Raw genomic sequence first — 25,229 nt, forward strand, 5'->3', positions numbered from 1 at the left:
TACCCAATATGACTGTGAAGAAAACCTTTGCCTAAAATCAACAACTCTGCCCTGCATGTCCCAGCATTTCTAACCAATGCACAAAAAAAAAAAAAAGAAAAAAAAAAAGTCACTCGGACTTGCTCCTAAAGCTTTAAACCTGAAATCAACTCTTGATCACAGCCTGTGTTAACAAAACCCATCTTCCCCTGCCCACTTGAGAGTTATTTACAGCTGCCACAAGCCATGACACAGCTGCCACTAAGAAGATGACTGCGAGGTGCTCACACCAGCCAGGCTGAACCCCTTACCTGCCGGCGCTGGACACACTCCCAGGCGCTCCCGCAGCTGCTGCGATGGGAATAGCTCAGCCTGAACTTTGCCCCACACCTCCTGCCGCCTCCAACTGTGCCTGCGAAGGCAACCAGCGCTGCAAGCCACATCTCATAAATCACATCGTCCCCGCACAGCGAAGATGCAGCCAATGGCTTATTTGAGTGTCTACCGACAGAAAAGCAGCTGGCAGCCCTTGAAGGAAAACACACACAGGGCAGGCAGGCAGCTGGCCACGTTTGCTTCACTGTGGTCCCAAAGACCATTTAGTGCTTTTTCTCGGCTAAAAAGGAATTCATGCAAACTAATGATTTCATCTGATTTTTTTTTTTTTTTTTTTTTAATGATGGGTTGCACACAGCTGGAGTGCCCTAGGTAAAATCTCAGGGGGATGGTGTGGATGGGAATGGCTTGACCTCTTCTAGGTTATAGACATTCCTGAACAAGCGTACACAAGCACCACCCTTCCAGAGTAAAGATGTACACCAGCCCCAAAGGGTATCAACAAGCCTTTCAGGGGCTACAGTAGAAAGTTTGCAATTAGTACCTACAACTCCTGCAGTAACAGCTTTTTGCATAAGATCTCAAAGCACTTTAGAAAGACCTAGTTTCACCACACCCCGGTGAAGCAGGGAAATAGTCCTGTGTTCAGAGGGGGAAGCAGGCGTGAAGGTGAAGTGACAGGCTTCTCAAAGAGCCTAGGTCAGTTTGAGAAGCCATAACTGTACACATTAGTAGAAAAACTATTTATGCTCAAAGATTTACTAGATCCAACAATTTAATCGTTCCACATGCCCCTCTCTTTTTATTAAATAGATTTATCTTTATGCAGATCAATAAAACATAATGCTGTCCAAAAACTGCAAATCGATAGTATGGATTTAGCTTTCATATGACAGCCTTACTGCCACATAACAACTGATTAAACATTCAAGCTGAAACTAGATATGGAGACATATTAATGCATTGCCATTTCTTCCTGCCTTACTCTCATCCCTGCTTCCAGGGCAGGGGCAGGAAGCCCCAATAGCACTTCCTTATTTTAGCATTTAAAATCTTCCCCTGTAGATGGGCAGGAGGACTGGATGATCCTTCCGACTTAACTAAGTTACTTTCAGATGGGGCACAGCCCACTGTTCCCATCAGGGAGAGGATAGGGAATGCCAAATATCTAAGCCAGATCTATGTTCTTCACTCAGATTATAGCGAGTGAAGCAGGGATTCTCATCTGCATCAGACTGGCCAAAATCTGCACCCTCCTAAACTGTACTGCTGCGTTTGGCGTCCTACTTGTCTCAGTCTCATCAACTGTGCGACTTGCCCGGCCTTTGGCCCCACATCTTCATCATTCCTGCCACGTGCTTCGCTTCTCCCCACCATGCTCCGGACATACTGAGACAACCATGAACAGTCTCTTCATTTTGACTTGCTCCTTCTCACCTCCCCATACAACATGCCACAGCCTCCCCTAGGGAGACGGGGACATTCACCAATAAACCATTGTAAAAAGCTCACAGTTCAAGAGCCACTGATTTAGCTCACTGTTATCCTTGTTAAGGAAGGAATATTTAACTTCCAGTCTGACCCCGTCTCTTAAAATAACTTCATTTTCGGCAGCAAATGGCATGGTCTGTCCGTTATCTTACCACTTGCCTACACTAAGGAAACAGAGACTCAGCCTGAACAGCAAAGCCAAGTTCTCATCAAAGCAGGTACCCAAATGCTTCTTCTCTCAAGCACACTTTGTTGCAGAATGATTTAACAGATCTCGTGGGTTTGCACTTACTGTTGACATCAAAGCTGCACAGAAAGTGGTGCTGGGCAAGAGACCTGGGAAGTTTGTGCAAACTCTGTTTTCTAGGATTATCTGTCTTGGAATAGAGGGTAACAGAGGTAAAGCACTTCAAAACAAGGTAAGAACCCTGCAGTACAAAACAGTTTGACAGAACCACAGCAGTCTCCTGAAGGGTCTTGGAGCTGGACAGACATAATTCAAGAAACTATGCTGACTTGTACAAGCTATTGCTAGATTTGAAGTAATTTAATTTACAAAACAAGATTTATTAGGCTCTAACTGTGCTGTAACATCTTAATGCTTTCCTTTTCCACCCACCTCTTGCTACAGAAAACAAACCCAAGCAGATCAGTCAGCTTTATAATTAAATAAAAGAAGTATCTGGAAGGACATAAGAGCCAAATAAAACACAGGAGGAGGGTGGAATCTGGAAGATTGCCACCCTAGTTGATTGGGGAGCTTCAAGGGGGTTAAGGTGGCCAGTTGCAACTCGGAAGAGGAATGAAACCGAGCAACATTTGGACATTAGCTTTGGAAAACCTTCCATTTGCTACAGGTCAGCGTAAACTGGAGGGTCTCATCTAATCTCAATAACCACAGGAACAGATCCCATGGGGTGGGATGTCCCCTTTTCTACCCTACCAACTGGTACTTTTTTCTAGTTCTGTTCGTGCATGAGTAGCAATAGCTCTTGCATGGCTCCTATTGGAGCACATTCAGGAAGAGCTCTTCATGCTGCCTGAGTAACAACTCCCTGATTTCCCAGAGAGAGAAGCCTCCACTTGGACCATACTGCCTTAGGGAATACAGGCCTAACTGAGTACAGAGCTGTCCAGGCAGCTCAGCACACTTAGAAAAAAGTTACAAATTCTTCTCTTCTAATTGCAGACAGATTTCAGAGGTGATTACTGTGCTGTGTCCCTTGACTACCTCTTCTAGCATTAGGTTGAATAGAGATTTTAAAGAGGAATGGCCAGGAAAAACACAGCTTGGTAAAACATTCAGCAGCAGCCTCATCCACTTACAACAGGAAATGTGAAATGGGCGTTTGTAAAGATTTTAACATCTTATTTTCATTTCTTAAAGTAAGCAGAAGTCAAGAGAGATCAAGTGACGAATGCAAAGTCACAAATGACTAGCTAAGCCGAGAACAAAATCCTGCTTTACCAAATGATTTTGCTGCCTGATAATTCCTCCCTTCCCACCCTACCCACAAGCTGCCAAGCTTCCATCAGGGTTGCCTTTCACACACACAAATGCACAAACATTTTAAGTTTTGAACTGATTATTTCTCTTTACTTCACAGTCTTGGCAAAACAAAATGCATTCAAAAGTCATTTCACATTAATATATTAATCAAACATTTTCAAAATAAATACTCTTTTTAAATAACCATTTCTTTCATCACCGCAGTAGCAATTCTAGAAAAATCAGTGCACAGAGTAGCAACTTGATTAATCAGCTAGACTTGAGTGAAAAGAAAACACGAGGTGAACCTTTTTCCTCTCCAAGCAGGCTGCATGCAGTAAGTCTCAGCAAGCTTCCCTAGCACATGACCTTTCTTGACACTTGCAGGGAAGGATTTTATCTCCCACAGACACTGCCAGAAGTCAGCGATACCTGATTTGTCTGCAAAGCTGGGTACAATGCAAGTTTCACAACCTGGTTACTGATCAGTCCTGCAGAGGTTCCAAATACTAGTCATCGCTAATGAGATCAATGGACCGGGGTTATGGAAGGAAAATGTTTGAACACCCAGTCCAAGGAGCCCACGTTCAAGTTACTGAGAAGTAAATTCATAGCTGATCCAAGAGCACTAACAGTGTTAAACAACACTCAAATGAACGGCTCAATTATACCTAATAGCTTATTCCATTGTTTTGCATATTCTGTCAAGTGCTTCCAGGGCAAAAGTAGAAAAACTATGTTCCCCCCATTAGCTATTAATTCACCAGTTAAATCACAGCAGCAAGATGCTTCACTGGCCAAGAAGTTTTACCTATGTTACAGCTGAGGAAAAAAAAAATCAAAAGGTGCATTAATGGCTCTAAAGAGAAGGTTCAGGACTTAGTGATCTCGAAGCCATGTATCAAACTGAAAAAAAGGAAACAACAGAAAATCAGTGTTCCCATATGATCTATAACTAGTTAGATGTCACTAAATCAGCCCTGCAAAGGGTAGTATATTTTTTTAAAAAAGGAAGCTTTTCTGCATCATCATAGTGCACAGTAGAAAAATTTGGAGGGCTACCAGATTACTTCCTGTAAGTGTAAGGAATCACTTTTCTGAAGTGAGAGAAAAAAAGAATTAATAGATAACAATTTATTTTGAGATCTCAGAGGTTCCCTTTGAAGCCCTTTCTCAGTAGCAAAGGAAAGTTGAATACAATACTCCAGGTTGAGAGGAATACCCAGAGACATCCCTATATCCAGGGATGCTCTTGGCTACACACTAAAATGAATTCAAGACTACTAAGGGTCTTGTTTCCACATTATGAGCCTGTTATTTGTCAATTTGAAGCAGCTGCTTATTCTCAAAGAAGTATAATTGAAGCATCAAAAGAAATGGATGCAAGGGAAACAATCACAAAGAGAACCTCCAGTTTTAGTGTTACCACGCACAGGGAGAAAGGAGTAATGCAGTAGGATGGAAACACCTCAGAGCTCTACAAGGTAACCCAGGCTGTTTAAATCTCTTCCTTTCTCGCACATATCCACCACTGAAGTCCATGAAAGCTATGTGCCTTGAGGGAAGGCTCTAATCCTCAGTGCTATGGACCATGTCCCAAGATTCGGCCAAAAGGGGAAGTAAGAAAGCAATGAGTTGGTGGAGAAGTTCTGTGTTATCTTATTGGTTTTTCTTGTCCTCTGGTGGGAAGTATGGAGGAGGGGGTGGCTGGTCCTGAAATGAAGGCAAAAAAAGAAAATCATTTCATGGCTAAGATAAAACAAAATCAATTCAGAAAAATCTTGCTTTGTCATTGAGAAGAAGTACTATTAACAATATGGCCCTCTAAAACCCTTGCTACTTGCACAATTCTTATTCACTAACGAATAGGAAGTCTTTGAGGAAGCTAGATTTAGAAGGGATTAGGTCTCTTGATGAAAATGTAGGCCTCCTCTCTGCAGACAACACACTCTTGGGCTCACATTGCAAAAAGAATGATACAGGAACTTACTGTGGGCATATAGACGTTATGTGGGTTGACTGGGCTGTAGTAAGCACTGGCAGCAGCTTCAGCAGCCTTCGCTTCAGCTGTCACAGAAGCACAGAAGTTACAGATTCAGCAATGCAGAGAATTTTTATAGTCAAAAACTCCTCATATTTCTGCCTATCAAGCATTATAACTAGAGTGCTATTTGACCCATGCACAAGCTGCAAAATAGCTACGACATAAACATGGCAATTAAGTATAATCTCTTCCAAGTAGTAAAGAGTAGAGATTCAGTTGCCATAGCATTGTCTAGTCACAAGTGAAGTAGACCAAGATTTAGTTTGAAAATGTCACCTGGGATTTGTGTTAGCCAAGGAATAAACATTTACAGCTGTTCTGACTGAATACAGAAAATGCTCCTTAAAAAGGCAGTCAAACCATCTTCTTCAGTAGTTAAAAAAAACAACCAACCAACCAAAAAAACCCCACAGAAACCCACAACAACAAACAAAAAAGCCCCACAAGCTGATAGCAGCTCAGAGGATTCAGACTTTTTTTTTTTTTTTTTTTTTTTTAAAAAAAAGGTCATTTATGAGGCTATTCCAGATCCTCTATTTTTGCAAAATAGGAAAATCTTGTACTCAAGTTTCTAGATGCAGGCCAAATAATAGTTCAAAGCTGACTGGTTGTTGATTCAAACTGGAGAAAAGCTAAGTCCTTATCCAGACAAATGTCCTTAAAATAGATTCTATCCAACCACAAAAGCCCATTTCTTGCTTTTTTTCCCCCCATGCAGAACCTTTTAAGATCATGTTCCAAATCATTCTGATAACTCCCAAATGACTGAAAATTTGAGACTGAATTTTCTCCAACTCCTTTCCATTGTCTACTCTTCAACTGCATATTGTTCAAGGCAAAATAACAAGGTCAGAATGAAATAGGGGGTGGAAGGGCCAATATTAGCAAAGTCACATAACTATAACGGACTAGAAACCTATTCCACCCTTAATTTTTTCTTATTCATCTCAGAATGAGCTTATTACAAGAGAAAAATCACAAACTATGTTCTTCTCAAGAAAACAAGAATAAATCCAACTGTAAAATCCACTGATGATATTCAAGCCGGAAAGAATCAAGTTGGCCTCCAGACTGAGCAGAATACACAAGGCTTGGGATTAGGGGAGCTCCCTAATGCATCTCTCCTAAATAATTTTAACTTCTGAGGGGAGCTTCTAAATTGACTCCAGGTTCCCCAAGACATAGCAAATGTGAAACCTAAAAGGCACCAGCACAACTACGACTTTTAAGAGCAGTAATGTTGACACAACAGCATCAGTAGCATAAACAAGGATTTATGCTTCATTTTTGCACAGCTGTTGTCAAGAAATGATAAGAAAATGTGTGTCAACTTCTCTCCAGTGCCAGTACTACTGACATTCTAAAGCAGTTGTGAGCTAAGCCAGTTGAACACACTTCTCACCTGCGGGAGTAGAAGGTAGGTCTGGACCACTGACGACTGGTGGTTCCATGGGCCCCGGGTACGGTGGGGGTGGAAGCTGCATGTAACCCATGTCTCTATCCATCATAGGGGGCCCAGGATAAAACTCTGTCAGGAAGGGAAACAACACAGCAGAAGACTTAGCTCCTTTGGGTGTGTCACAGCATGCAGCCTAAATAAACCTAAGGCAAATACAGTTAAGCTCAGGAACAAAAGTTATGTAAGGCACCAGATCCAATGTAAAAGGAGATATAAAAATTGTATTTCTTTCCATTTTACATATTTTAACTTTTGCTAAGTAGAATAAGTTCTACTGTTAATTCCCAGACCTACCCGGAGGAGGCGGTGGGTAAGGATAGCCCCCGTTGGCCGCAGGTGGCGCAAAAGCATAGGATCCATTCGGCATGTAGGAATAGCCATAAGCTCCATTGGGCACCTCACCTCTGGAGGCTGGAAAAGTGAAGGTAAATTCACCACATCAAAACATCATGCCTGCATCAAACGCAGTCCAAGTGAGCCTTCCATGGCTAGAACCCCTAACTCAGAGTTCCTATCCGAAAAAACAAACTATCCTAAGAAATCTGCTGCTTATTGGATGTGGAAAAAAAAATAAAGTATTTTTTTAAGCAAGCAAGTTCCAACTACAGCCTGAAATTCAAACGGACTTCAAATACCTAACTTGTTGCAACTTAAACTACCCTTGCCGTAAGATAAGGCAAGGGCTCCTCAAACTACAGAGCTAAACGTCACGCACCACTGGACTCCCATACCTTGAGATGCCACTTGCAGCATACGCTGTCCAAACTCAATAGCACCCCCAGCTGAAAAGATCATTTTGAATGTGGCAGATCCTTCCCAGCCGCCTGCAGGGAAGAGAGAGAGAATTCAGAAGCAAGGATGCTAAGGATCCTTTTCAATGCTGTTTAGGCTCCATGCTTTACCTGTAGATCCTCCGTATATAATGCAAAAGGCTTATCCTAAACATTCAAGAAAAAAAATAGAGATAAAGCAACAGAGTTATAACATTATCAGAAAAAATCGTATTGGACAATATTTTCAGGTCAAGAGACACCTCAAGAAGAAACATTAACGAGGGAGACATTCAAAGGCTTTCTAAAGTTCCGCCTGTTATCACATCAGCTGCTGACAGACCGAGCTATCAGAAGCACTAGATTTGCTCTAGCTTTGTATAAGATTAGTGCAGAAGACTGGGATTTTGTTAATCCCATTTGCTAAAAAGCCTCTGCAGCTACACCTAACTGTCAGCTATAAATTAGTTTGGGAGCTGAGTGCCCAATGAGGCAAAGAGCTTAATGAAAAACATGGGCCACATAAATCCTTTAGAGTCCATGGAAAATATTTCAAGTCAGGATAATAAAAAATTAGCAAGATCTCATATTTCAGACTAAAAAAGAAAAACATGCACAGCCTAGAGTCCCCAACAATGCATCAAAGCAGTAGCTCTGTCAGTGCTGAAATAGGGACATGTAGATTAAAGAGCCTTTTGAGCTTAACCAGACTCATGGTTGTTGAAGCAACATCCTCATTAAAGGAGACAGCCTCTGGGGAAGACTCACAGAAATTGAGCTAAAGCCTTTTGCCTTTCCACACAGTTTCCAGAGTTCGTCCTCACTGCTTGGGCTCCTTCTCATGCTGAATAGTCCTGCTTTGATCCTGCATGGAAGCTATAATGTTGATTTTAGAATTATAGACTGAACTTTCCTAAGCACTGCATTGTGGTTTCACTGCCACAGCTAGTAAGGGGAAAAAAAAATCAAGCTGGGGAAGAGAGAGAGTTTATTGACCTATGTGTCTTTGGTAAGAAGAGACAGTCGCAAAGTACATTTCTCCTTAGAAGGAAGTCTCTCTCCCCCTTCTTGTTGAACACAGTATGAAACCACCCCTTTAATATTCCCAAATTTCAAAATAGCCTGTTCTTTCCCCCCAGCGTCATTTGTTCTGCTAAGACACACTATGGCAATATATATGCCTTTCCTTGAACTGTACAAGAAACTAATGATGGAGAACAATGCTCTGGAGATCTGCATCTGAAAACCAACATAGATCATAAAAAGAATCAGAAGTGTTTGGCACAGAAGGATCTGGATGCTGAATTAATAGATAACCCTAACTGACCAAAACTAAATGACATCCTTAGTCTTGCTGACACAGTCTGTTCCCTGCTCTGATGTTCAGTCAGTGAGATCACTTGGCTGATTGAACTCAGTATTTTGTACAGAGGGCAGGAATGAGATCAGTTACTGAACAGATCTCTTCATTGTAACTGTACAGAGAACAGACAAGGAGAGTATTTTTAGCTACTGGTTTTAAAGAAAGAAACATATTTTAGCAGGCCTGTAAAAAACCATCTGGTCAGTACTCAGTTTAGGTCAAAATGAATACTTACTTTGCTATGAATAAGATGCTTTCTATTTTATAGTTCAACTGCACATCTGTATAATACATACCTCCTGCCTCTGCTTTCACTGTACCCTTGATATAATTTGCTCCAAAGACAGGCTGCTTAATCTCACAATCTTTCAACAAATAAAAGGGCATCATGAAAGACTGCATAGCATCCTTTCCCTTTGATACAAAGATAACCTAAAAAGAAAAGAACATTACGAAGGGTGTTTAAAACCAACAGGAAACACAATTGTACTTATTATTTGAAAAGAGTCTTCAACGTACTGAAGCTACTCACCATACCTGAAACTCCTACTTAGTTCTGCAAAGAGCAACAAAGCTAAACTAAAACTGCAATGCAAAAGTGCCTTCTAGAAACATTACACTTGCTCTGATAATACTCCTCCCAATTTCTAGAGGACTCACAGCTCTACACAGCTATGATTTAGTAGCTTAACTTACATTCAGCATTTCCAGACCATTGCTAATTTCCAATCTTGAAGATGTCTGATAGTTTTTACACAGGCAGCTGTTCAGTCTAATCAGATTTTACCATCTTTTGACAAACAGATTGGACATGCAATGGATTCCTAATGCTCCCAGGAGGAGGGGATGAGCCATACTTCAAGAGGTAGTACATCCTCCCAACTTCCATGCACTGAGGACATTTAAATACAGAATTGCAAAGAGTTCTTATCTCCTTATGCAAGATAATGCCTTTTGCTACTTACTCGGTAGGGAGTCAAGAAAACACTCCCTTTCTTGGTCCCTTTGAAGGCATCTGGCATAGGTTCAATATCACTGAAGGTGATTTCTATGTGATCATAGCTCATCAAAATGCTACAAACAAGACAACCAGAGAAGAGAAGCAGTGTTACAGCTCAACATCAGCTAGTTCAGTGGTTCAGTGTACATATAGTTTATTGACCTACCAAAACTAGCTTTAATCTCAGGCAAATGCTCAGCAGACAGCATCAGTTTGATTTGTATTTTTTGTTGGCAAGAACAACTTAAGCAGTGCTAGTTCCAAGCTTTGTACTTTTTCCTCGGTATGCTGGCACTGCTACAGCCATTTGCATAGGCTGGTACTGAATCTAGTCAATTAAACTGATCAACATCTGATTTATTTATTTATTTAAAGATATGCTGCATTTCTGCTGGATCAGTTCCCTAATTTAGTTTACCACAAGCAACACAACAGAGCAAGGAGTGCAGAGCCAGGAACTGCTTAAGCTGGCTTATGTAACAAGGCTGTTGAATGCCTAACCCCAGCTTAAGCACTTCTGTCACACAAACATGTTCAGAAGGAACTCTCCTTTCTGGTGTCTAGAGTTCATGAGCCTGCACTGACTCCTTAATTCTCAGTTAGAAACTGACCTGCTTAAAACCAGTGCAGCACCTTTTTATGGATGCAGAGGGTAGCATGCACACTAGGCACTCTAACACTAGACTCTGTGGCACTTATCTTTGGCAGTTTATATGTTACCTTCTCTTGTCATTCGCCTCTCCCTTCTGCCAGTGGGTACTTGCCCCTAAAGCAAAGGCCCTGGGAAGGCACAGGGGCCAGAGGCGTTGGTCATTAGCCAGGGTATCAGTTAAATCAACAACGCACACAGCCTGGGCTGCGGCACGGGCACACACCTGCTTCGCTGGTTATAGCGCAGATAACCTCTGATCGAAGGTGGGCTGCCAGCCGGGCGCACACTGAGCAACGAGGTGAACGCAACCTCGAAGCACAGACAAGAGCCTCGCGAATCCTGCCAGGAAGGTCTATCCCCCGCACGCAAGCCGGGCGCACGGGTCTTGCACCGCCTTCCAGCCGGCCTCGGGGCAAGAGGCCCCGCAGGACGAACCGCTGCCCTGTCCCAGGGGCGCCTGAGCGCCGCGCCACACCGGCCCGAGCCGGCCCGGCAGGCGGAGGCGGCGGCCGCGCGTTTCCCTGCTCGCGCCGGGCCCCGGCGCTGCGCCACGAGCCCGCGGCGGGGCCCAGCGCGCCCGGGCGGGCCGCAACCCCCCCCCCCCCCCCCGCGGCCCGCGGCGTCCCCCCTCGAGTGGAGAAGCGGGCAGCGGGGCCGCGGCCCTTCGCCGGGGTGATGGCGGGGGTGGGGGGGGGGTCGGGGGCCCCCTCACCTCTCGCTGTTGTTAACGATGACGCCGCCGCCCTCCGAGTGGTTCCTGTTCAGCGCCATGGCCGCCGCCGCCGCCTCGCAGCACCGGGCTCCCGCTGCGCCTGCGCGCGCGACGTCATGGCGGGCGCCGTGACGTCACGCGCCGCCGCCGCGCCCCCCCCCCCCCCCGCGCGGTGCATGCTGGGAGTTGTAGTTTCCGAGCAGCCCGGGCGGCGCCATGTTCCCCCTCAGCAGCGCTCGGTGCCCCGTGCGGGACAGGCAGCAGCGTGGGCCCTGACTGGCTTGTGGGGGCGCTTCCAGCCCTTCTCCGCCCAGCATCAGGCCGTGGGGCCGCGCTCAGCGCCTCCATCGCCCTCCCCTCCCAAAGCTCCGAGGGCGCCGGACATCCCTCCATCCCTCGCGGCCTGGCGATCCGAAACGAGGGTCCCGCCCGGCCGCGACAGCGCCCCAGAGCCTGTCCCCGCTCCCCAGCCCCGGCAGCTCGCCTGGCTGCAGGCAGCTCGCAGGGGCCGTCGGGGCGCTGGGGCTGAGCGGGGCAACGCTTGCGGGCGGGCAACGCTTGCGGCGGGCGCGGGTGCCTGCACTGCTCCGAGGAGCCGCGGACGCGCGGCCTGACAAACCTCCCCCGAGGGATCCAGCAGAGACCCAGGAACCAGCTGCTTTATGATCGCTTTGTAATCAGCGTTATTTTTACTGGGCTAAACTGCACCATTCACATATTAACCCCCCTCTTTATGTTTTCTACAGGGTGCAGTAGGGATAATCCAAACATCCGCACTCCTCCTTTCGGCAAAATTCTTCGAAGCGTTGAGAAACCTGTTAATCATGTTACTACGCGTCCCTCTGACCATATATAATAAAACGATTATTTGGAGCCTGTTTGACTTGGCGGCGGTCCGTCTGGCTTCCTATTTTAGGCGGCTCCGCGGTGTTCGCACGGGCGCCCTGGGAAGGCTGCGCTTCACGGGTGGGAGCCTGCAAAGCGAAAAAAGCACAGCGAACAGCTCCGGCACTGCTCAAACTGCCATTTCATTCTGAAATGCTGTATTTTGCTGCGGTTTGCACCATCCGTTTTTTCCCCAAAGGCATTTCCTGACCAGCCCACTAGCAGAAAAAACACTCAGTTTTCCTGGGATGCCATCCAGTTTGGCATGTAAGGGGAGCTGTTTGCACATCACATGCAACCATAAGTGATTTTAATGCTGTTTGGCAGGATCTCCCAGGGAAAAGCCCAGAATTAAATGAAATGGAGACAGAATTGGACTCTCCGTAGGTGGCCAGGGTAGAGCTCAGGTATTTGGTAAGGCAGAGAAAAAAAGCATCTCAGATACCTGGTGGTACCGTATCTAAAATGATGGAGCAAGGATGCTCAGAGTTTCCAACAATTTTTTAAGTCAGATGCTTGAGGCACATTTTGTGTTTCAGATGCTTGCAAAGAGACTTTGGAGTCCAATATTAAATGCTCTCTGTGCAGGAATCACTCTGCTTTTAGTTCGTAAAATTAAGCCTTTACATTCAAGAGAGTTAAACTGAAGAACTGTAAGGCAGGTCTGGAAGAAATTTGGGAGCAGGAAAATATCTGTGGCATTTGCATAGCCATACTACAAGTATAGTCTACTGCCTCCAAGTGGGCAAGTAAGCAGATGGGAGTAACTTTTAAAAAATTTTGGTTGCATAATTTAATTTAAAATAGAAGCCCTGCAAAGCTAATCAATCTGAGTATTTCTTCATATCAATAACCTATTAATATATTGACAATGCACATTTTCCTAAATTGTTTTTTAATGGCTTTGAGCTTTTCCCCGCAGGGTTTGCAGCCCAGCCCCCTCCAGCCCTGTCTGAGTGCCTAAGAATCAGATGGGGCAGGGGAAAAGCAGAAAAGCTACATAATGGAAACCAGATTTAAACAAATGCAGTGACATAATCTGTATAATTCTTGGCAAGAAAAGAGCAAGTTTGTGCTTTTCATATCCGCTTTTTAATAAGCTGCAAGTTTCCCTTTTAAGAAACTTATAATAAACAGTCCTGATTCCTCTCCTATTAAAGGCAGTAGCAAACACACACTCAGCTTCCACTAAAGTTCCCAGCTGAAGCGTTGCCACCTCTCATGAGTCGCAACTTGCCCAATAATATGTTTTTCTTGTAGCTCCAGCTGACATTTGTTATTAAGAAACTCGGCCTTTGCTTAAAAAAAAAAAGCTGTTGGTGTGAGAGCTTGCGTGCGGAGAGCTTTAGACTGCCCCATTACATAGAACACCTTGGAAATTTACACCTGAAAAAGCTTAAAACACTAAGGAAAGAAGTGCCTAAACTATTTTTTTAAAGCTTCATTATTTTTAAGCTGAGGGCAGAGGTAGAAGAGACCCAAAGAGAGAAGTGAGATAAGTTACTAGTTTGAATTGCCCAGAACTGGCAATATGGCTCTCGGATTCTAGGATTCTTCCATTTCTTTCGCAATCAAGCAATAAAAACGTGTATTTGGCTCAGTTCCCCTGGACACACTTGGAAAATAAAATCTCTGTTATTTTAAGCCATATGTACAAGACAGAAAAATAAAAGAGATAATCGGACAACTCTTTTGGTTTGATGTTTAAAGGAAAGACAACTCAGAGCTATGTCTGTATAATATTTAATGGCAATTTGTAGTCTCTAGTATCATTATATTATCCTGTTACAGTTTCTTCACACACTGTAAAAGACTCTACAGTAACTGTATATTTTAAAAATCCTAATTAAAAAGAGGAATGCTCTGTGACAGCAGAAATAAGAGGACATGGAAAGGCTGTTTCAGTTGCACAGTGCTACCTATCTAAACCCACGACACACCACATTTATCGTTCCGATGGCAGCAAAAATCAGAGGTCCAGGGTTGATGCAATGCACATTTCCTAATCATTCCAGTTTACACCACACGCTGATGGGATCAGTGTGTCCAAGCAAACTCTGGTCCAACAGCCCAGGGCGGGGGCGACTGTTCCCATCGGAATTTAGTTAGAATTTGCTTTCTGCCCTGAAACATGAGGATTTATAGCACTTCAAATCTGGAAGAAAAGCAGCAGTAGGAAAGGAGAAGGTTTGATAACGCTTTCCAGCTGCATCGCATTTACAGGAGCCCTCAAAATCCTCTGTAAAGCCGCATATCCGTATTCTAGCTAATGGGGCAGAGATGAATTAAGCAACCGGCCCTTGACCGCAGAGCCCGGACGCACGGCAAACCGCCCTCGAGCTGCTCCCACTTGGCGACCGGGACCGAGAGGAAAGGGAAAAGCGTAGGATCCCTCCAAAGCATCCAAAACCCTGCAGGGGCTCAGGGATTCGCGCGGCGCAGGGAGGGCTCCGCAGCCCCCAGGCTCGCGGTCCCGCCGGGAGCCCCCGAGCCGCCCACGGCCGAGCGAAACGGGGCGACGGCCCGGATCTGCTCTATTTACTCTGGCAAAACTCCTCACTGTAACGGCGGGAGTTTTGCTTGAATAACAGTCCCAACTGGGGCCAGATAGAGCCGAGACGCTGGCGCAGCCTGCGGGATCTCTTCCTGCGGGCGGCCAGCAGAGATCGGGGTTATCTCCCTCTTCCTCTCGGGACACCGCCAAGCCCGGGCTGCTGCACGTCTCTAGCTTTTTAATCCGGTTACACCATTTCTGATGCCGGGGCCTCCCTGGTGCTAACAAAACAGCACCGATCGCTGCGCCGTGTCACCGCTGACAGCTCGTGCAAAAAGGCAAACACAGGCAGGAAAGGCTGGCGCGGGGGAAACAAAGCGTTTTCGAGGCAGGAGCTCGGGACACAAGGAGCAAAATCCTGTCCGGACACGAGTCCGGGCAACATTCCCACTGGCCAGGAAAGGTCGGGATTTCATCCAAAGATTTAGCGCTGAAAGACGCACTTCCCCTTTTCCCACCGCTTGCCACGGTTTAGGGCTCACCGCCCCCACCGGGTCTGAGACGGAAGTGGTGGCCGTCACCGGCACGTCCAGCCTGGACGCCCCGCAGAGAGGGACGCCCCGGCGGGGAGACGGGGCGGGCGGCCGGGGATCCGGCAGCGCCGGTAACCCGGGGCCCTTTGACTAGTTAAGGTAAAGGAGCTCTAAAAGCCTCAGTGTTTATGTAAATGTGGCTTTAACTTTAAACCTCTTGGCCATGCGTCTGCCTGTTCTCCCTGGCTCCCCTTGAATATACTACTATGTTTTCCAGCTTATCCTCTGGGAGATGTATATTTTTCTTCATATATATATAGATAAATGGGCCATTTTCCACCCCTGCTCAACACCGACGCGTCATCAGTGACTCACTCATGCCGGAGACGAATCTGTATTTTCCTCCCTAGTTACGTGTTACACAGTAGGCAGCATTAATTTCTGTAAAGCAAGCTTCAGGAGGTAGGTAACAAACTAACCCCAGAAAAAATAAACTTCTAGAAAGGCACGCTGCCCCGAGACAGGGAGCTGCCTGTGCTGCTGCTGCGAGCGGGACTTCGGCACCGCCGCCGCACCAGCTCCGGGGCGGACCTGGAAAAGCTCCTTTAGAAGCTGCCGTCTTGTCTCGGCCTGAAGTTTCCACCTTTGCCAGAGCAGATACTTCCTCGAGAGTCGTTCTTGCTGAGTGTTACTTACTGCCAGAGTCCCTTAAGAACTGAGATATGCCCCCAATGTGCCTGTTATCAACTCGCTCGCAACAGTCCCTACAGCACGCCGCTTGCCCCCCGGACGCGCTCGTGGCAGCGCTTTGGCATGTAATGACCTCTGAAAGCTAGAGGGGACGTTTGCAGCTCAGCTGCACCTTGACTGCTTTAGGAATTGGGAGCTTAACAGTACTAAAATCCCCCCAAATAGCACAGTGAATTACTGCCATCAGAAAACTCAGGGGGAAATCTGACTGTAAAGCTCCTGCAAGCAGTCGCTGAGAAACGCGCCTGCTGAAAGCACATCGTCAGCCTCATCGCCGGCGCTGCTCGCGTTTCTTGCCGGGAGGGTCTCCGGTGCGCGGCTGCGGCAGGCTGCGGCGCCGCGGCAGCACCCCAGCAGCCCCCTTCGGCCGAGGCACGACGGCTACGCGGCGCCAGGGAAGCGGAGGTGCCCGCTTTGGGCTCTGCCCGGCTGGCTGTTTCCAAGGCACTGCAGAAAGGAGCACGTGGATGGTGCTGGGGAGCCAAACAAGCAGCTGCACAGAGCCCGAGAGAAGGCGCAAAGCAGAGCGTCTGCACGAGTCGCCAGGGCAGCGCCAGCAGCTGTTCAGGAGCAAGGAACCAGGCAACCTCGCAGCTGGGCCAACGTGCAGCTTCGATTTCACCCGGCACTTTGCATGAGCAATGTGCTTCAGCAAGAAAGCCCAGATCGGCATCCTTGTCGTGCAGACAGGGAAACTAAGGCACGGAGCAGCAACAGGACTCGCCCAAGTTCGCTCAGCAGGCCAGTGGCAGAGCTAGGACTCGAATCCGGGTCCTCCTGGTCCCAGTCCACTGCTGTGCTCACTAGACAGCTTCATCCACTCCTGGGTCGCAAGCAGCAGATAAGGAGGAGGGAGGGCCGTCACAGAGAAATACGATGCTATCAAAGAGAAGCCATGATAGGGGCAAGCTACTGCACGAGAGACTCTTCTGGGTCTTCCCTTGCTCCAGCTCCCTGGGAAGTTACCTGCGCTTTAGCACCGAAACGCAATCTTTCTTCAGCGGCCCGATCTGCAGGTGGGCATCGACGCTCTCCAAGAAGAAGGCTGGTTTCAGGTCGTAGGAGAACAGAGAGGGGAACTGGTGGTTGATCTTGTTCTGGAAAGCATCAAACTGACCCTTCTTAAAACGGGAGACCTTGAACTGCTGCAGGCAGGTCATCTTGGAGTCCTTGACTCCGTAGAATGTCAGGGCCTTCTCTGAATACTCCAGGAAGACCCCAATGGTGTGGAAAAACGGCTGCTGGATGACAGTCTCAAAGCCACCAAACCAGGCCACATAGTTCTGACCGTTCCACTGCAGGCAGCAGGACTTCTCGTTCCGCCCCAGACGGCCGCGGTCGTAGGACTCCCTGGGGTTGAAATCCTCCGTGATGACGCCAATGCTGACCCAGCCGTCGATGAGCTCCACCTCCCAGTAGTAGTTGCCGCGGTTCATGAGGTTCTTGCCTAGCACCTGCTCACAGTTGATGAACCGTGTCACGCTCTCCGGGTAGGGGATGGGGCAAAGCACCCGCTTGGCCCCTTTGGTGCCAAACAGCTGGATGAACTTGTCAGCTGTGTCGCTGTCCAGGTCAATGATGAAGGCAACTGCGTGAGGCAGGAAGAAAACAGGAGGATGAGGGGGAAAACAAGAAGAAATCTAAAAGAAAGAACTGCTTCTTGCACTCAGCTCTCTCTACCAAACAGGTTCTCTCCAAAAGCCTCCCTCAACATGCAGGGCTGTGCGGGCTTTCCCTTGAGAGAACGGCTGCTGGAGCCGGAACCTAACACAGGGGATTTCCAGAGGTAGCAGCCCTCCTCCGAGTGCTGCCAGGTGCTCCCCACCCCAGGAATTCAGCCCTGGACATGGATTTCTGCTGACCGCATTGCACAGCTGGTGTCCGATCCCACGGCATGTTCATTCCCCGCTCCGCGAAGGGCTGCGGGGTGGCACAACATCGCTGGCTTAAGCCTGGGCTTTGATTCCTGGCTCCCATAGAAGTGCACCCAGCACTGCCAAGGCAGGTCCAGCCATGCAGTTCCCTGGCCCCGAGGACCACTTGACTCCCCCTCAGCAGATATCTCAGCAGATGACCATGAATCCTCCACTGTGATTAGGACCCATGCGAGGCAGGGGGGACTCATGCAGCATTGAAGCCTGACCCACCTCACACCCTGCACCCTACAAGCAGTCCCTGGGGATGTGAGCTTGGCCATGAAGGCGCACCCTGGGGATGGGGAGAAAGGAAGCAAGCCCAAGGATGGAAAACCAGCTGCCTAGTATGTGTGGGCCATGGAGACACTTTGTCTCCACTCCTCACCTGCTCACAGCGAGGTTCTCCAGTTTCCCAACTTATTTCAGACCAGTCCCTTCCTTGGCCCACCATGACCAATCAACACCCAGACAGCGCTGCTGGTTGGGAACATCCTCAGACGACGGCCAGTTTGTCCTCAACTTCCTCAATTCACACAACTCTCCCTTGGCTCCTTCCCCCCCCACCCCGCATTGCTGCCCTGCTCTCACGGCACTCTGCTCCACCACTGAACTATCCGTCAGCTTAACGCAGTCAAAGCTGACCCTCATCAGACCGCTGTTCTGCAGACGAACAAGGCAGACGCACAAATTCTGATCTAATTAAACGGAGGATCAAATTAGCTAATGGCTGGAAGGCAGCACAAGTTACATGATACATCTACAAACCCCGGCAGCTGGTCCAGCAGAACCACAGACCGAGGACAAAAAAGTCACCCAGATTACGGCTGTTGTCAGGAAAGCAAGGAGACTTCCTCATTAGCTCCGCAACGTTTCTCCTGGGGCATGGCAGAGCTCCTGCCAGCCACCGGCTCGGGTCCGGGGCCTGCCGGAGACGCGGGATGGAGCCAGCTGTCCGCAGAGAGGAAAGGGAAGACCGGCCTTAGCAACCCGCGTCAAAGCAAAAGGCCGTCACTTACACTTCAGGAAGTAATCGCGGCTCTCCGGGCAGGCGGGATTGTTCGACTTGTCTGGAAACTGCGACTCAGCCACCGCTGCAAAGACAGGGACGAAGGGGTTTACCCCCGGCAAAGAAACCGGTGCCAAAGCCGCGGGCGTTACTGGAAGCCAGACGGGGGGCAGAGAGTGGTGCCCCAGCAGCCCGGGTGCACGGTACCAGAGACACGTGTTCCTTCGCACAGTGATGAAGGCCCACCTTCCTCCTCCTGCATTTTGGCCTGGGATGCTTTGTGAATATATGGGAAAAAGAAAAAAAAAAAAAAATTCCAAAGCCCTCCCGGATGTGGCAGGTTGGGGCACAGTCAAGCCAGGCGTGGACGGGGCCGGGCAGATTCTGAGCGGGACTGGGAACGCCACGTCCATCAGCTCCTTTTCCCCGCGTTGCCTCTCCCGCTACCTCACCCCAGCCTCACCCCCCGGCACCCCGACGGTGCGCAGCCGCACGCCACCCCGGCCCCGAGCTCCGGCCCACGCCGTCTCCTGCGCACCCCTGCAAGCTCTGGCACACCAAAGGGTGGAGGCCACCTCTGCCACCCCACGAGCGTCTAAGAAAACAAGCGGCCGCAGGGAGCGGAGCCTACGCGAGAGCGTGCGGCACGGAGAGGCCTGAACCTCCAGATGCTGCGGCTTTCTGACGCCGGCACGTTTGGGACACCACAGCCTGCCTAAAGAAGGGGATCGTCTATCCCAGGAAGAGAAAGTCCCCTTTCACAGGAGGCCACCTTGGCCACTTGCCCCCTCCCGCAGGGCCCTGCCTAACTCCCAGGCTGTTTGTTGCCTCTCGATTCCCTGGTCTCCGTGGAAAATATGTATAAAACCTCAAGTACGAGGCGCAAGCCCAGACAGCGATTGTGAAATCCACAGCGCAACGGTGCCGGGCAGCTTCGAGGGCCGCCGGGAGAGGCACCAGCGCTTTCGCCGAGCCTCAAGCACCTCCTGGCCGCTTGCGCACGCCCCGCGGGGAGGACGCGGTGGCCGGGTGCCCTGCAGAGCATCTCCGGCCGGGCCGGGGGTGAATACAAACCTTCCTCCGTCTCCTGGAAGCTCAGCCCGTCAACTCCTTTTCCCAGCAAGTGGTCCCACTGGTTTTTGCAGGCGGCTGACAGCACATCCTTCACTGTGCACACGGCTTGGGTGGATCTGGTGAAGCTCAGCTCCTTCTGGAAGCTCCGAGCAGGGGAGAGATTTTCTTCCATAGCTATTTTTAGGGCCTGAAACTCCTGTGCCAAGGAGACGGGGTTTCAGGAGATTTCAAACAAACCGAAGCTGCTTCTTGTTCCGCAACCCCACCCTGCCCTGGAGGATTCGGGACCTGGCAGCTCGCTGCACTTGGCCCAAAAACAGATTTGCGCGAGGGAGGAGACCGCTTTCCCGGCCACGTGTTCCTGGCGCCTTCTCTTTGCTCCCATTCTAATCCGGACCCAGACCATGCCCAGCTCAGAGAGCAGCATCTCCTCCCCCAAAGGGCTCTTCTTGCTAGGCTGCCTGTGAAGGGCGGATGCTGAGCAGGAGCAGCAGAGCACCCCGACCCCTCTCCATCCACACCGAGGCACCGTGCCTGGGCAATGCGGCAGCTTCTCCTGAGCTGCTGTGAGGTGGCAGGGAGGGGATAACGGAGGAGAAATTTTGGCAGTCTGGTCACCCCCAGGAGAGGGGAAGGGAAGGGAGAGGAACGTGCAAATGGGACTGAGACTCTGCAGCCCTTGCATCTCACTGCTCCTTGCACCCAGCTCCACCTGAAATGGGGTGGCATGCAAAAAAAAACAAACCAAAAAAGGCATCTCTCTCTCTCTCTACATATATATATATGTATGTATTTATATATACATATATATGAGACACACACATACACACACATGCACATTGTTGGGCCCTTCCCCACGCACCTGGAGGAAGTAGATGGTGTCTGTGCTGGGGACGTTCTCCAGGTTCTGCTTGCACTGGGCCAGCTTGGCTCGCCTCTCCTCCTTCCAGTGGAGATCAGTCTCAGCCTCCGCCAGCGTGGAGCGCTCACCGTCCTCGATGAAACCGGCCACCTCCTTCTGGAAGGTCGCCAGCACCTCGGAGGCTTCTGTGAAGAGCTTCTCCACTTTTTCCCTCTCCTTGGTGGCGGCGCCCTGCTCAGGGACAAGAGGTCTGTGCTAACGCCCACGGACAGGAATGCGGGTGCAGGGACAGAAGAGCACTCCTTCCCCTCTGCACCTCGGTTTGCTCTGCAGGGTGCCCTGACACCTTATAGCTGCCTCCACCCAAGCCCAAGGAGCTCAGAGTACTTTCAACCCAGGTGTCACGGACCAGCTCCTCCAGGACACCTCCATGGCTTGTTCCTGGTGGGAGACAGATGCCTAACCGATGTGGAGGAACCTGGCCAGTTGGGCACTGTGCTCTGTTGCTCCATCAGCTCAGACTTCCCCGAGCAGTGACACATGCGTGTACTGGGGCCAAAGGGGACCAACAAACCGCTTCTGAACTTGGAGGGAGGGGGATCTAAGAGCTGGAGAACGCCCCCGGCATGGTCCTCTTGACGTTCCTCTTTCCAGGTTACAAACGAAAACATCCAGAGGTGACACGAGGGGCCGGATCCAGCACATTAATACAGGAAAAAGGACCCACGAGGACACGGTCACTGGTGTGTCACCAAGCACATGCTCCCCTGTAAGCACCCTTTTTACACCCCACACGCTCTGATAGCATCTGGCCCTTTCACCTCCGCTCTCCAGCACAAAGAGACACTGGCGGAGGGAGGCCATCACGCAGCGCTGACTGGGAAAACCCATCGCTGCCAGCCAGAAATGCCTCGTGGCTCCGTGCCCGACGCGGGCCAGCCGGGCGTGGCCGCAGCGGTCAGCAGGGAGCGGAGGCCTCCCGTCCAGCCCCGCCAGCCACGCTCACCTTAATGAGCTCCACCATCTTCCTGGTCTGCGCGATGGTGACTGCCAGCTCCTCCAGCTCATTCTCGACATTGCTCAGGAATTTGGCTCGCTGGGCCTTTGGACAGAGAGGACAAACACTGAGCTGGGACGGCAGCGCCGGGACGGTGGCGGGGCACCCGCGGCGCGAACCTGCCGTGCGCCCCGACAGGCAGAGGCCACTGCACGCCAGAGCCACGGCGACAAACCCAACCTCTCCCGAACTCAATCTGCAAACGCCTCTCTGATCTCTGCAAGCCTCGTCCCGTCCCTGATCGCCACAGACCACGTCCCGTTCTTCCCGCAAATTTGCTATCAAGCTTCAGGAAAAGGGGGCAAGGCAAAGACGTTGTTTTCTCCTATTCCTCCCCCACCATCCTGCAAACCCGTCTGATTTGCAAACAGCCTTTCTCGTTCGGTCATGAGACCAAAGAAAAAAAAAAATCAGATTTCGAAAACCGGGCGCAGTTTTGGACAGCGCTTGCAGCAAGTGCAGCTAAGCTGCAGGCTCAGGATGGTCTTCCAAGGCTGGAAAAAACCTGCAAGTCATGTGGAAAGCGAAAGACAGACCTAGAGCGCTCAGGAAACGCAGCGTCGAGGGCCCTGGATGTTTCTCGTAAGAGCCATCGCTGCAAAACAGCCCGCGAGCAGGGGTGCTCCTGGCCGCAAAGGAAGCACCGTCCGAGCGCGGCATTTCCTGACGCTCTATTGTTAGCGCCGGCCGTTGCCCCGTCCTCGACGGGTCCCGCGGGAGCCGGGAGGGCCGCGCGGTCCCCCGCCTCGGCCGGGGGCTCTGCTCCCTGCGCAGGATGGAAAACCAGGATTGCCGCGTGCCTGGCGCGGTGGGAGAAGCCCCAGTCCCACCCCAGCCCCCGGGGCTGCTCGGCCCCCAGCATCCGTCGGGATTTGCACCCGGAGGGGGGCGAAGAACGCCTTCCTCGGCCTCCTTTCCCACCCTGAAACGCTCACACGGTCGCCGAGGGCGGCTGCGCAGGGCCGACAGCTCCTCGGGGCCGGGATCACCGGCGTTTTCTATTTTAAGGCACCCGATGACTAATAACGCCCACCAAAGGGTTTCCCCGCGGCCCCAAGAGCGCCGGGAGGGAGCAGACTCGGGGCTGCCGCGCGCTCCCCGCCGCCGTCCGCAGCCCCGAGGAGAAGGGCAAATCCCTGCAAGGGCGTCCCAGCGCCGCGGGGACGATGCTGCCGCCGCGCCGGGAGCTTTGCGGGCCGCGGGGCGGTGGGGAGCAGGCCGCCGCCGCCGGGGTCCCGGGGAGCGTCGGAGCACGCTCCGAGGCCCGGCTCCCGGGGAGGCTCGCGGCCGGCGCGACTTCGGGAGGTGACTCAGCCTCATCTGGGAATGGGAGTGACGGAAAAAAAATAAAAATAAAAAAAAAAACCCTGCTGCCAAAACACGAGAACACAAAGGGCTCATGGAGCGGGAGTGGCGGCTGGGCCCGGTGCCAGCGCGCCGAGAAAAACCCCTTTGACGATGCTGTGGGAACCAGACGGGGAGGGCAAACGTCCCGCGGCGTGCTCGGCCCCGCCACGGGGCACCCGGCCCTCGCTCGCTGCCCCCACGGGGCCGGACCCCCAAGCCCGCGGGCCGTCCTGCCCGCGCCCTGCTGCTTGCCCCCTCTCCGTCCCCACGCCCCTAGCGCCCGCCTGTCCCCCCCCCCAACACCACCACCATGGGTGTGGTGCACCCCGCTGGGGCGGTGCCCCATATGCACGCCCCCCCCACAGGGGATGCGGGCGCAGCGCCCACCCACCTGACGCTCCCCGTGCTGGGATGAGGTCCCCAGATGGGGCCCATGACACCCTGCGGTGCAGCACGCCGTCCCACCCGGGCTGCCGTGCTGCAGCAGCACCCTGGCTGCGACTAGGTGGGGCAGGGGTGCAGCACCCACCCCGTGCGGAGTGCCCAGCAGCACAGCACCCCAAGCGTGCCAGGATTGGTGCCTCGTGGGGGCACGGCATAGCATGTTCGCCCACCCGGGTGCAGCACCCCATCCCACCCAGGGCACCCTGCAGGGATCCAGGCTGGGAACCCCCACTGGGTGGGTGGGTTCCAGCACCCACGTAAGGAATCCCCCCACTGACACAGCACCCCCCACGCACGCATGCAATCCCCCGCGGGGCCCGCGGCGCAGACACCCTTCCCCCCCCATGCAGCATGCTCCACCGCGAGGTCCCGCGTGGGGGGAGCCCCACGGCGGGTGTCCCCTTCCCTCTCCCTCCCCGCTCGCCCCGGCCCCACGCACCTCCTTGTGCTCGCGCTCGCGCTCCAGGGGCACCACGTCGTGGGCGCGGTGCTCGTGGGCGCGGCAGCGGGCGCACACGCAGGTCTGCTCGGCGCGGCAGAAGCCGTCGAGGGGCTGCAGGTGCCGCGGGCAGAGACCCTCCTCCAGGCGCCGCAGCGGCGGCACGAGGCGGTGGGCGCGGAAGGCGGCGGCGCGCCGGTGCGGCTCCAGGTGCGGCCCGCAGAAGGACGCCAGGCACACGAGGCACGAGCGCGCCGCCGCCGCCCGCGCCCCCGACGGGCACACGTCGCACAGCACCGCCGCCGCCGCCGCCTCCTCCTCCTCCTCGGCGCCCGGCGCCATCGGCGGCGAGCCCGGCCCCGGCCCCAGCGGCGAGCCGGGCCCCGGCCCCAGCGGCGGCCCCAGCCCCGGCGGCGGCGTCGAGGGGCTGCCCCCGGGCGGGGAGCCCGCCGCGGCGCTCAGCAGCGGCAGCACCTCGCAGAGGGCGCGGTTCTTGCGGAGCCGCAGCCCCGCCGGGAAGGGCTCCTGGCAGAGCGGGCAGCGGGCGGCGGGGGCCGCCCCGTTGGCGGCGGGGGGGCCGGGCCGCTCGCGGAGCGCCCCCAGGCAGCCCTGGCAGAAGTTGTGGCCGCACGGCACCGTCACCGGGTCCTTGAGCAGGTCCAGGCAGATGGGGCAGCCGAAGGGGCCGTCGGGCAGCCCCGGCGCCGCCAGCGCCAGCCGCAGCGCCGCGGCGGTAGCGGCGACGGCGGGGGCCGGCGGGGCGCTCCCGGGCGCGGCCTCCATCCCTGCGCGCCCCGCGGCCCCGGCCCCGGCCCCGGCGGCGAGGGGGCGGCCGCCTGGCCCGCTCCGGCCCGCCCCGGCCCGCCGCGCTCCGCCCCCGGCCCCTGCCCCGGCCCCGGCCCCGCCGTCGGGGCGCAGCGCGGCGCTGCCGCTCGCCCGCGGTCCGCTGCCTCCGGGGTGTGTGTGTGTGGGGGGAAGGCGGTGCCCATGGGGTCGGCTCTCCCCGGGATCTGCCCCCTTCCCCCGGATCGACCCCCCCCTCCCCAAATCTGCTACCTCCCAGGGGATCTGCCCCCTCCCTCCGACAGATCTGCTGCCTCCCAGGGATCTGTCTGCCATCTCCCAGG

At 52.2% G+C, this 25,229-nt stretch overlaps 2 protein-coding genes across 2 annotated transcripts; both read right to left on the reverse strand.

Moving 5' to 3' along the window:
- Positions 1–3,374: 3,374 nt before the first annotated feature.
- WBP2 (WW domain binding protein 2) lies at positions 3,375–11,404 on the reverse strand. The gene is made up of 8 exons (XM_062591996.1): positions 11,296–11,404; positions 9,897–10,005; positions 9,228–9,363; positions 7,530–7,622; positions 7,093–7,209; positions 6,742–6,867; positions 5,286–5,362; positions 3,375–5,008 (listed from the first exon to the last, which is right to left on the reverse strand). Exons 1-8 carry the CDS (start codon positions 11,352–11,354, stop codon positions 4,955–4,957), a joined length of 771 nt encoding a protein of 256 aa, XP_062447980.1. The 5' UTR covers positions 11,355–11,404; the 3' UTR covers positions 3,375–4,954.
- A 2,503-nt stretch (positions 11,405–13,907) lies between these two features.
- Positions 13,908–24,885, reverse strand: TRIM47 (tripartite motif containing 47). The gene is made up of 6 exons (XM_062591949.1): positions 24,103–24,885; positions 21,822–21,917; positions 20,816–21,046; positions 19,954–20,149; positions 18,890–18,964; positions 13,908–17,545 (listed from the first exon to the last, which is right to left on the reverse strand). Exons 1-6 carry the CDS (start codon positions 24,883–24,885, stop codon positions 16,920–16,922), a joined length of 2,007 nt encoding a protein of 668 aa, XP_062447933.1. The 3' UTR covers positions 13,908–16,919.
- Positions 24,886–25,229: the final 344 nt, after the last annotated feature.

This window comes from Rhea pennata, chromosome 19 (assembly GCF_028389875.1).
Source record: "Rhea pennata isolate bPtePen1 chromosome 19, bPtePen1.pri, whole genome shotgun sequence".
Lineage (NCBI taxonomy): Eukaryota > Metazoa > Chordata > Aves > Rheiformes > Rheidae > Rhea > Rhea pennata.